This window comes from Varanus komodoensis, unplaced genomic scaffold (genome assembly GCF_004798865.1).
Source record: "Varanus komodoensis strain SLA01 unplaced genomic scaffold, ASM479886v1 scaffold30, whole genome shotgun sequence".
NCBI lineage: Eukaryota > Metazoa > Chordata > Lepidosauria > Squamata > Varanidae > Varanus > Varanus komodoensis.
This window is the reverse complement of record NW_025335762.1, coordinates 2,540,405-2,553,428: the sequence shown is the minus strand read 5'-3', so window position 1 is coordinate 2,553,428 and position 13,024 is coordinate 2,540,405. Positions and strand designations below refer to the sequence as shown.

Here is a 13,024-nt window from a genome sequence, read left to right as displayed (position 1 = left end):
AAACAAACATCATCCATTTGATCCCAGCAAATATGCATACTGAACACTTGCACATAAAGTTAAACCATGGTTCAGCGCTACGTGTACTGCAGGATAGAGGAAGGGAGTTAAACCAAGCCTTCTAGGACCAAGTTTGACTGCTTCCTTCAGAAGACTGCCTGATCAAGGAACAGCAGCAGCACAGGGAAAAGAACAGTTCAAGACCAAGAGCAGCTTTAACATCAGCCAAAGAACAGAGAAGGTCTCCAAACTAAAAATATGTACTCTAATACACCAAGGGCATGTCACCAATATATAGGACTCCCACAACTACGTTGACAGAGGGAATCCAGATATTCAACCATGCTTTCTAACACTGAAATTACATGCTGTGGAAATGTATATCCAAATGTATATCCAATAATGAGAATTAAGTAAGGTTACATAACCTTGGCTTTATGTAAAAGTTTATACTGCTTCTAGTATCCACACTGTCAAAGAACTGGTAATTTTCAGACAGTTGTGAAGTGGCAGGCAAACAGGAAAAAGAACAGAAGCAGGGAAGAAAGGGAAAGGCAGAGATCATGGAACTAATCCTTTTGCATTTTATGGCTTTATTTTTTGAGCTGTGTTGTTCTGATTGTTTAAAATGCTTCTTGCAGTCCAAGACATCTGGAGGGCACCAGGGGTAAGTGGCTTTACTAAAACAGTGCTTGAAGGACTTTTTAGCTGAGAAGTACTATATATATGCTGTAAATATAGAGAGACAGCAATCTGCATCTACAGAGACAATTAAAAACATTTTCATTGCAAGAAGAATGGCAAGGAACTTGCTTAAAAAAAGTAGCAGTAGTCATCATTGCATTTCTGATAGTAAGACTCTGCACAAGTTTCTGGGTTCTTTGTAAGATCCAGAATAGACAGTGCTGTTGCCTGAGGAGGATCATTCCCCTGCTAATTGGTTATCGGTTTTTCCTATCAAGATTTTTATATGGCAGGCTCCATCTTACCCTTTTCCCCTACAAAAGGCAGAGACCACGTGAAAACATCCATGAAATTTGGAAGCCAGTAGGGGTGTGGAGAACAGTTGAACTGCCTGATGTTCATGACATTGTTTTCGTATTTCAGCACAGCAGCTAAAAGAAAACAAGAGAGAGACAGAGAGATTACAAGAGTGCCAACCCTGCCTCTTTCTTCCAGGTTGCTACAGCTCGGAAAATGCCATTATGCTGCTTTATTAAGCAGCTCCCCTAAAATCAGACCTTCTGCATATAAGAGGCCAGAAGGAATGTTAAATTCCCTTTCTTCCTTTCCTGGCTTGTTTCTTCTTTTGTGTGTTACATTTGCAAATGCACAATCATGATAATGGTAAGGTGAAATATATTTTTGCCCCCCATTACATGTTGAAAAGAGGCAGACTGGATGCATTTGGACACAATGCTTAGCTACATTATTCTATGTGAATAAACTCTTCCACTCTTCGTTCTTCAGTTTTCAAATAAATGCAGTTTATCTTTTTGTCTGAACCAGAACAAACTGGGGTTAGTTTGAACTATGCTTTGTGCATACAAGGCAACTTCAAATCATGGTTCACAACCCTTGCTTACTCATATCAGACACAGCTCTTGGTACAGACATGATGACAAGCTACTGGTAGTTGGAAACAACAAGCAAATGCTTCTTATTCCTCTTTGTGCCTTACCTAGAAGACCCTATCTTTTAGACTGGGGCTAAACAACTTATCTGCCACGCAGACATTTTGGCCTCCCATCAGCCCTAGCCAACACAGCCAATAAGTTATGATGGAAGTTGTACGTCAAAACTTCAGGAGGGCCGCAGGTCACTCAGTTCTGATTTAAAGGTCCAAATCAGACCTTTAGCTGCTTTGACACAAGCACTTTTTTAACATACAAGTTTCAGAGGAATTACATACACCTGATTTTAGTAAACCCTGCCAGCTTACTGTTAGGGTATCACATTATTATACCCCATCTCCAAAAGCTCACAGTTACCTTGCCTCCTCACAACAACCCTGTGTGGTAAAGTCACCTAGTGAACATTTGGCTGACTTGAACTGCTCCAAGACCTGCCTGCAATAGGTACCAACCAGCTTCCTCTCTCTTCCTCACTGATGAAGCAACTTCTAGGTCAGGGCCAGAAAGTATGAGTCTCAGGGGGTCCAGGAGAACGGAGGAGTGCCAGCCAGTGTATTTCTGTTGACTCACAGACCAGAATTATGATCTGAGATGCTGCTTATCTAACAACACCAGGAGGAAGACTGATCTTTCCAAAGGAGGTAGGGAGAAACAGAGAAGAATCCCTTTATTTTTTCTCAAGAGAGTTAAGAAGACAGTCCATTGCAAAATCGCCTGTAGTTCCCTTCACTACTTTTCCTTCTGCTCCCTCTTACAAAAGCCGTCAAGGTGCACTAGAATTTTAGCTACTGGGGTAAAGGAAAAGGAGGGAGAGAAGAGAAGCCAAGGAACCTTGGTGAGCATTTGTAGTACCCATTCGATCCTATATAGGATTGGCTCTGCAAATCTGTGGGGGAGGGGGGTGCCAAAACATTGCTGGTTGAAAGGCCAAGCTCAAGCTATGTCCTCTGTTTTAAGGAAGTAACATTTTTTGCAATGCCCGAGATGAGCAAGCGTTCCTTTCAGGGGGAAAAACACACACACAAGAGATCAGAAAGGATCAAGCTATACCCAACACTGGCAGCCAAGGCATACAACCCATTTCTTACCTTTGTTGTTATACACATCTAGATAATTTGGTGCAGAAAAGATTGTGATTAGTGATGGAAAACCTGTAGTCTGGCTCTTTCTGTACATTCGGTACCTAGAAATGCAGGCAGAAGGGTAAATAGGTTGATTTGACAAAACACACAAGGCAAAAAAAGTCAGTTTGCAGAACTGAAGTTACTCTGAACCTACCCGGCATCTTGGGCTTCATGTGCTCGGATCACAGATAACAAATTATTGTTTTGCAAAAATTCACAGATTGCAGGGTAACTGAAAAAGAAAGTTTCGAAAACACGCTGAAGACAATCGACACTTTGGTTTCCCCTCCTTCTTCCAAGGTGATAAGGGGATCTGTGAGGTTAGACCAATGAATCTGGGCAATGCTGCTAGACAGGTGAGCCTAACTGAATGGTCCTGGGTCATCCTGTTATCTTGAGGGCTGAAGTGGGGACATGAACCCTCTTCTCGGGCAAGCCCAGCCTCTCATCTGCTACACCACACTGCCGATGTCTCTCTGTCTGCAAGGGATGCAATGGCTCTTTGGGTTAAAGGAGCCATGGGCTCAAAGAATCATGCTTCACTATAGTTTAGAGCTTCCAAGCACCCACAAATCAAGCTAACATTTATGGAAATGGGGGCTTGCTCTTATTCTGAAGTCACCCATGTAAACCTTTAGAACTTGTAAAAGGCCATGAAACTGAATTCAAGAGATACTCCTGTGCTAAATTTCCTGCCGTTTGCCAGGTTTTAAGTTCTAGGCAGCCCAAGTAAACTTGTTTTGTCATTTTCAAAATCTTCTAGCTGCTTCTCGGAACTTCAGAAAAATCTCTGAATGCAATATGCAAATGGCCTTGAAGAACTTTCACTCGAGTGGAAAAGACACAGGGGATAAACAGTGAGTCAAGTGGTACCTTTCAGAGAGGAATAACCACATGTCTGCAAAACACAGAAATCTACTCAAAGCTTGGAGAGTAGCCGGGGATTCACCTGGCTAAGGATTTTGTCTGAAATGATTCTCACCTGTAGAAATAGGAGCAACCTCGAACAGTGTTGTGGGTAAAATGTTCCAGTGTCTTCTCATTGCCATAATCTTCTGATGGGTCAGACCACAGTAGGTCACACATTGGACCAAAGGCTGGAGGTTCCTTAAACCTGTCTAACTAGAAGGTACATGAACAAAAGGACAATTAAGGATTTAAACTTGTTGGGTGGAGGAAAGGTTTTATGGAAATGTACCCAAAGGTTGTGTTTATGGATTTTAAAAAACAACAACAATTCATCCCTGCTAGACAGACACAGCCTATGAGGTGGCCTCTCAAAAACAAACGCATAATATATTCTTCTTGAATATATGTGAATGTCTCAGGCTATATCGTTTTCAAGGCAGTGGAATCCCACATTTTAAACCCAAGAGATGAATCAGAGTTCAACATGTTAATGGTTTATCTGTGAGCATTAAAGACACCACACATCTTTGTGCAATGTCTCCATTTATCTTTGAGGGATGACGGATCAATTTTTCAGAAGTTAGAAGTGGATCAGAGAGAAGTGATTTGTTGGAAGCTGTATTGCCAGCCCCTCAAGAAAGTATAAGCCGCCTCAAAAAGGAACCAGCCCTCTTGGAATGGGAGCTTGCTAGAAAGGGGTCAGGTAAGGCTACAGGTAACCCCCAGCAGATGCTAGCACACCAGGGCTGTGTTACCCAGTGGGTGTGGGGAGGAAGCAGAGATCACTTACTTTCCTAATGTCATCTAGACATGTGATTTCAGGAGACAGCCCTCCATGTACACACAGGAACTGCTGGTTCAAAAGGGCAGCAAGAGGAAGACAGTCAAAGGTATCCATGCATGCATCATACACCCGTTCCGAGTACTTGATTCGACCTACAGGAAGCAGAGGCAAGGAGGAGGACACCGCTGTTATTTGTCAACTGCACCACCGCACAGGCCTTCTTTGGTTCAACTGCCCACAAGATTCCTGTAAATACAATGACTTCAGCAAGCAAGGAAAGAGCCATCCAGAAGACTGCCTGTGAAGAGGGCTTAGAAGTGCACCTTGCCTTCCCCTTCCTTTTTCTGAACCAGAATTTTCACTTTTTCTACCTTCAGGAACTTTCCATGCAGACTCATCCAAAGAAGAATCCTAGTAAATCTCCTGTGGATTGCAGGAGATCTGGGGGCATGTTCTAGGCAGTTCACATGTGGTAGCAGCCAAGCATTCTAGGCCTTGCTCGACTCAACGTGCGTGAACTGGGAGTGTGAACTGGAAACTGAAGCTGCACGACACAGGAGCAGACTGGGAGCAAGCAGTTTTCCATTGAAAGCTGTGTGTGTTTGAGAATGGCCTGGAAACTTCAGCTGATTCAAAACAGGGCAGTGAGAATGTTAATGGCTGCCAGTTAAATTCAAACTGCTACTACCAACATTCAAAGCCCTAAATGGCTTGGGGCCAGGTTATCTGAAGGATTGCCTCCTCCCATATATACCCACCCAGACCACACAGTCATCTTCAGGGGTCCTTCTCCAAGAGCCCCTTTCCAAAGGGAGTGAGGTAGGTGGCTATCAGGAGAAGGGCCTTTTTAGCTGTAGCACCCTGGTTTTGGAATGAACTCCCCAAAGAGGCACACCTGGCACCTACTTTGTATTCTTTTTGACAGAAGTGAAGACCTTTTAATTTTCCCAGTATTTTAATAGTTTAGCATTGTTTTTGGATATTCCATTTTATTCGTTACTGCTCCTATGCTTCTGTGCTGAATCATAGCAATTACCATTATGGTTTTATTCTTTTAAATTAATGTTTCTGTGTGTGTTGTTTTCAATACCTTTGTTTAATTCTAACTTTTGTTAACCATCCAGAGAGCCTCTGCTATTGGGCAGTATAAAATGAAATAATAAATAAAAATTCTCAGTAAAAAATGCCAAAGAACAGTCTGAAGGCCTCTACAGAACTGTTTGTACACCACTGCTATTGCAACTCTGGCCACAGTATTTGGGGATTCTCCTGGAGAAGTAATATAGGGGGATTATTACGAAATGAAATGTTCAAATCAAATGAAAGCTAAAAGCAAACTCCGGCCAGGCTTTGTTTAAGAAGAATGAAGGCAGGTCAAGAGGATGTACAATGGAAAGCAAGGACCTTTGAACAGAAGCTGCTGACTTGCTTGTTAGCAGACTCTTCCTGCTTATTCTCACATGGGCTGATGGGAGGCTGGAGCCAAATGGACTTGGGGAGATCAAATGATCTCAGCAGAGCTTGCATTCCAAGGCAGGACTGGGCCAAGGTGCAATTCCTTCCTGTGCAGACAAGTAGCCAGACAAAGAGGTGCAAACTAGTTTGCAGATAAATTTGTGCAGTGCAGAAGAGAGACAGAAAACAAGATGAAGTTGTGTTGGGGAAAGAGTCAAAGGGCTTGAAGCTGATCTCATAAGCCCGGGCTCTAGTACGAACAAAAAGTGTTGCAGAAACAAGGTATTCAAATGGTGTGAGAAAAAATGAGTTGTGCAGAGGCATTTCGAAAGCGCCTGGAGAACAAAGGGATGGGTCTCCCCTTTGCACCATCGCCACTCAGGCAACAGGAATTAAGACAGGTTTTGTCAATTCAAGTTCTACCCAGCATTCAAGGAGAAGCCGGCACCTTCCCTCCAATTCTGATACCAGCTGCACAATCTGGAACTGAAAGCTCTTGGCGGTAATTACAGGGTGCTGGGTCCCCAAGCTGATACGAGTGGGAGGGAGGGCTTGCATGGAGTCAGACTGTCAGGGAGACAGAGGAGAGGCGCAGCATCCACAGCCTCTTCCTGAGAAGGAATTCAGAACGCCCCTTCCATGCATGTTGGTGGCGAACACGCATGCTGTCACCCCAGCACCAGCAGCGTTTCCAGGCCAGGCACACAGAGCACCCTCCCGGCCATACTTACACTCCTGTTTGAAGGTGAAGTATTCCGTGAGGTGCCTGCACTCGTGATTCCCTCGGAGCAGGAAAAGGGTTTTGGGATGGTTGATCTTTAAACTCCATAAATACAGCACACACTACAAGAGAAAGAAAATGAAGACAGCTGGTGAGGAAAATCTCTGGCAGGTCATCTGCTCTAGGATATGCTGATTTTTGGGTGGTTTTTGGATGGTGAGCCGTCAAACAGGCATGGCCATGGGTTAAAAGAGTGTCAACAGCAGAGCTGCTGCATGTTAGGTCTTGCCAAAGCCAGGCTCAGCACTCCTTTTCTTCAAGCAGACCACAGCCTCCCCCTGCTAGCAGCACTTGTGTGTCAGCTGGCCACCCACTGTATAATTAAGAGAAACAAAACATGCACATCAGCGCTTAAATCCTGCATTTAGAATTAGTTACATTTTGCATGCTGTAATTCAGCCGAACTATTCTGAAGAACTTGGGAATCTTTTCACAAACGGGATGGTCGTAGGAAGACAAACAAGATCCGCATGGACTAGAACATGATGCAGAGGTTGAGCATGGAGACCAGAAATCAGAGAAAGCGGCCATGTAGGATGAGACACACCCCTCTGGGAAATAAATTGTTTTTGGAAGAAGCTACCTGCATGTTTGCAATCATTTCTCCATATCTATAAGGACCTGGCATTCGCTTTTTTAAGAAGCTGTGCTAGGTGGGATTTTCCATGCAGTTTCCATGTGTATAGTTAGGGGTCACTAATAGCCCTTGCCTCTAAATTTGAAGCGTCAGAAAATCAATTCTGAGGGTTTCTTTCCAGTGGCTGTGTGCCAACCTGCCTCCAACCTCACCATCCCAAATGGTGCTTTTTCTTCAGCACCAAGAAGAAATAAGGTGAAATAGTAGCCAAGGCATTATTCAACTGTGTGCTGCTATACAAATTTATTTTTTGTAACATTAGATTGATAATAGTATTAATTCTCATGCCAAAGGAAAAAAGCATAATTTGTATTCATCTTTCCTGAAGTGACAGTGTAAATTAGCAAGATACTATGCAGTGCATGAACATGATTCAAATATCTGTACACACATTAATATATGATAACAGAGATCTGAAAAACATTAAGTGTAAAACTGACAACAAGCTTTTCATAGGTCAGGATAGCTTTTATTTCCTGCCTCCTTATACAAAATTTCACATAATTTCTTCCACATGTTTGCTCTTCCCAACTGCATTGCCGTTATACTGGAGACTCACTGAACTGCACACACTGAATGATGTGGAACATTTACCTATTCCTGAGATCTTCAACTCAAGGGAGGTGCAAAAGCTGCTCCTCAGGCAAACAGGTTGTGTGAAATCTCCCCTAGCGGAAGCCAGGGCAAATCCATCTTCTTCAGACAGTATTAAAAAGGAGGTTCTTTTACAGAAATACCATTCATCAGAGGTGCAATTGGAGGCTGCTTAGGACAGTTGGACAGTCCATAATATTGTGAAAAGCTCTTACTAATTATACTAATGTTGGTGTCCCATCATTCATTGACTCATTATTAATTCTGGATTCATGGGCAATAAATTGAGGAAGGGATGACGCAACACTGACTTCTGAGATACCATTACATAAAATTAAAATATACCCAGTGCAGTCCAGAAACGGCACCCTTGGATCTGTGTCCTGTTCACCTCATACAGAATAGAAAGGTAGCCAGTTCTCAGATAGCAGCACCGAACATTGAATACGAATAGCCGCTTCAAACAAATAGTAACCATAGCAAACATGCCTAAGACCTAATTATAAAACATGGGTTTCATTTCTACCAGTTTCCCAACCATGGAAATGAACTGTACACCTCAGCACTCAGAGAGATGGCAAATGTGTGCCAGAACTTCACAGGTGCAGGCTGACAGAAGAAAATGCCCTTCTCTCTACAGATGCACAGGCATCATTCAATTGCAGGGAAAACTAGCATGTGAGGGAGCAAGGTCAAACCTAGCGCTGGTTAACAGACTTCTATGTTAAGGCAAGTCTTTGTGCTAGTCTGAAGTAATACAGTTCAGGCACAGGGTTGCCATCTTGTTGGGAATGAGACTTGCAATCAAATAAGAATGTCAGTATTAAAAAATGATTATTCCCCCCACCCCAGCCTCACTTCAGTTGCCTTGCATGCAAAGCTTGCACTATGGAAGCTACATATGAAATAAATGTGATCACAAAAACATAAAACCAAGACAGAGGAAGGAAAGCTCCAAAAAATTAAATATGCAACCGGTATGCGAAACTTGCATGAGCACAGAAACTTAGAATCTACATATTCTTCTAATTTAGGGGAAAAAAACCTCTAGGAGCACCCTAATCTTAGCTAAGACACTAACTTGCAACATAGCTACCAATGACTGAAAGATAAAGACCCAAAACCCTAGATGTCCCAGACGGGTATCTTGAATCCCTGAAAATGACTCTATGAAGTAAACATCGGAATAAGCAGGATTTGACAGGCTGCATTCACTTGGGGAGGAGGGCTGGGATGAGAAGCGAGAGAGATTTAATGACATTCATTGGTGGGCAACAGTCAGCCCTTGTGATCTGCAAGGGGCTCCCTTATCCAGATTTCCTGAAGCTTTGTGCCATGGAACAGATGACGCGAGTACTGCAATATCACAACTGGTAACAACAGACTATTTTGGATTTCCAGCTTTGAAGTACTCTAGTTCCCATTTTCCTGCCACTTAGCACTGTATAACCCCAAACCAAGAATTCCTATCCCTGAAGCTCACTTCTGTTATACACCTATTCTGCTGCTCTTCATGGTTTTATTGTCCTGCCTTTCTAACTCCAACCATGTGCTAGATTGTAATATGTTCATTATTTCCATATTGTCTCAAAATTGTCCTGAGATTGGTAATATACCTAGAGGAAGTACCCGGTAGAGAAAGGAACGGAGACTATCCATAAATCGCTGGCATTTTTACTGTCACAAAACCTCTTTGAACCAATATGCCTGCAGTTTCATAACTGCCAGCACACATGCCCCTTCTGCATCACACCTATGTTAATCGTATAGAATCCGTGAACTGGCTAGCTCATTGTAGGACTCCGACTGTGATACCGTTATTGTAGCAACGGCTATTGCATGATCTCTGCCTGGAAGCTGTAGCTGCTGGACGACCAGAGCACCTCCAAGCCGATCCCTGAGGGCAGCAGTGAACTACCAGCTGACAGGCCACAACTCCCATCACCCTAACCAGGACAGTTAATGGTGATGGATGATGGGAGCTGCAGTCCAACAGCTTCTGAGAGGGCATAGGCTGCCCTCCCACTTGAGGGGAAATGAAACCCAGCTCAGAAGGGCCTGAAAACCACTTCCCAGATCATCAATCTCTCTGCCTCATCTGGACTGAGCTTCAGTTTACTGGCTTCCATCCAGTTCACTGCTCATCTCAGACACTGAGTCAGCATCTCCACAGCTTCACCAAAGCATGATGAAATGGAGAAACAGAGCTGATTGATGACATCTCATGCCACATCCCCTGATCACATCATTCAGCAGTTTTATGTAGATGCTACTTGACATGGCATTCAAAACAGAGCCCTACAGAGTAGTTTCCCAGGGCCACCTTCTGGAAACCTTTCTCAGAGAAGGAATAGAATCACTGGAGCAGTATGACCATGCTTCCCACCCCAGAAGGAGACCATGGCTGACGGGACTTGAAGGCCACTTGAGCGCTCTAGGGGAATTAGCAGGGTGGCAAGTCTTCTCTCCTTCTCTTAGAGTAGGGCCTTCCATCAGAAAGACCAATGTCATTTCGTTGCTAAAGGAAAGTACAAAGCTAGATTGAAAGGGATCCTGATCAGCTGTTCTGCTGAAATGGCAAACAGAAGGTCTAAGCCTGTCACTGAAAATACTGTACTTTTGGCATCAGATAAGCCTCTTTGGAGAGGGTATTCCAGAACTGGGGAGCCACTGCAGAAAGGGCTCTCTCCTGCACTGTGCATATGTGCCTCTGTTAAAGAAAGCAATCAGAGAAGGGCTTTTACAGAAGCCCTAAAGAAACAGGCAGGAAGAAGATAAGGCACTCCTTCAGGGATTTGGGTTCCAGGCTGCTTCAGGCTGTTAAGATAAGTCCCAGTAGCGCAAATTGAGCAAGAAATTGAACAGAAAGCTAATGCACTGATTTCAGAAAAGGAATCATAAAAAGCCTAGCTGAACCATTGAGAATTCTGACAGCCAAATTCTACACTAATTTAACTTTCTGGGTCATCTTGAAGGCAGTTCCACATCAAGCCTGGAGGTTACTAGAGCATGAATCACCACAGACGGATTGCAATGATCCATGAAAGGCCATGGCTGGCAAAGCAGCTGCAGCAGGTAAAAGACAATCTCAGCCACCATGGCCTCCTGGGCATCAAGTGACAACTGTAGAGCAAAGAGCACCCCCAAACTGTTTACCTGCTCTGTCAGAGGATAGCCCCATCCTGAATAAATTAAGCATCAGTTTACCAACATCAGTTTCAATTTATTGGAGCCCATTCAGCTCATCACTGTCTTTGGTCACCCTTAACTAACCCAGGTGATTAAGAGAAATAAAGCCAAGTGTCATGAGCATTCCAAACGCGGTTCATTCCAAACATGGTTAGGAGCTCACACAGTCATCAGAAATACCATGATATCTCGAGATTTCCCCAGGAAGGTAACCTTAGTGTTGATGTTGAGATCTCTGAGAGCCTGGGAGTTCCCTCACCACCATCTGCATGGCCACCTCGCTCAGCCTGGGCAAGGAGCCTGCTGGGCAACAGATGAGTCAATACATCAGCAGAATCTCTAATCTGTTCAAGTTGCCTGATAGCTTCAAATGCTCAGAACTAGGATTTAACGGGAAAGGAATCCTGGAAAGAAAAATCAAGTCTCTATAGTCTATGTCCTCACCTCCCGTCATCAAGCACATGCTGGTGCCATGCTGGGAAGCCAGGCTAACAGCACTAGGAGAAATTATTGTCAGCTCTGCCAGTCTGTCCAGGAACAGAAAGGACAACAGGCTTTCAGCATTTGACCAGCAACCCCTTCTCCGCTCTGTCCATCCAAACAATGCTGCTCAAAATGCCTGGGGCATTTCCTCCTTCCAAACAGGGTACTGAAAGTCAAATTCCCCAGCAAGCATGACATAAACAGCAAAACTAACAGAATTTACTGTCAAGGAATATTATGCAAGTAGTAAGCCTTTCTTCCATGCAGTACTGTGTAAAAAGTCCAAGCATGAAATGCATAGCGTGCTGCCTTTGGCTCTTATTGGGTCATTTTGTGGAATGCCTACATTAGCTGAGGCAGAATGACTTACCACTCTATATTATGAGTTCCACATTTCAGAGAAGGCTAAAGGCTGATGAGACAGTGGCTTAAAACAAACTCCCCTGGAAACACTTTCAGCGCCATCACCTACTTCAGATATAGGTCTCCGCTGCCGTTCGGTTCAGCGCACCGATGTTATCAAGGCAGAGATCACCAATACAATTTTGAGAGTCTTAACAATGCTACAGTGAAAGTTATCGATGGGTTACACCCGAGAGTACTTAGAGAGCTGGCAGGGGTTCTCTCATGCCCGCTGGCCTCCATTTTTGAGGTCTCGTGGAGAACGAGTGAAGTTCCAGAGGACTGGAGGGTGGCATCAGTGGTCCCAATTTTCAAAAAGGGTAGTAGAAAAGACATGGGGAATTATAGACCTGTTAGCCTTACATCCATTGTAGGAAAAACAATGGAAAGGCTCATAATAGAGAGAGATCTAGTGATGCTAGATAGGGAAGGGAGGCTGACAGCCACACAACATGGCTTCCACAAAAACAGGTCCTGCCAGACAAACCTTGTGGAATTCTATGACAAGGTTTCGAGATGGCTAGATGGAGGGGATGCAGTGGATGTGGTATACCTGGATTTCAGCAAGGCCTTTGACAAAGTGCCCCATGATATCCTGGTGTAGAAACTGAGGGGTTTTGGGACAGACCAAAGCACTGTCCGGTGGATTAGGGCATGGTTGACTGACCGAAAGCCGAAGGTAACCATTAGCGGGGAATCATCAGGATGGCAGCCAGTGACAGGTAGGGTCCCCCAGGGCTCTGTCCTGGGGCCGATCCTGTTTAATCTTTTCATTAATGACATGGAAGAAGGGGTGAACAGTCTGCTGATCAAATTCGCAGACAACACTAAAACTGGAGCAGTGGCCACAACTGAGGAGCAGGTACTCCAGATCCAAAAGGATCTGGACAGACTATGGAAGTGGGCAGGAGACAACAGGATGGCGTTCAATGTGGATAAGTGCAAGGTCTTGCACTTCGGGCATAGGAATAGCTGTCATAAGTACAGGTTAGGTGACAAATGGCTGGAGAGCAGCACTTGTGAAAGAGACCT

General features: G+C 44.1%; 1 protein-coding gene across 1 annotated transcript in view; it reads right to left on the bottom strand.

Annotated features, from left to right (window-relative positions):
• The window catches only part of PPP3CC (protein phosphatase 3 catalytic subunit gamma), a 76,859-nt gene that overhangs the window by 18,728 nt on the left and 45,107 nt on the right, over nt 1-13,024 (bottom strand). The window contains 6 exon segments of the mRNA XM_044437338.1: nt 990-1,115; nt 2,723-2,817; nt 2,913-2,990; nt 3,741-3,880; nt 4,458-4,603; nt 6,638-6,749. Of these exon segments, the coding sequence (XP_044293273.1) occupies nt 990-1,115; nt 2,723-2,817; nt 2,913-2,990; nt 3,741-3,880; nt 4,458-4,603; nt 6,638-6,749 (697 nt within the window).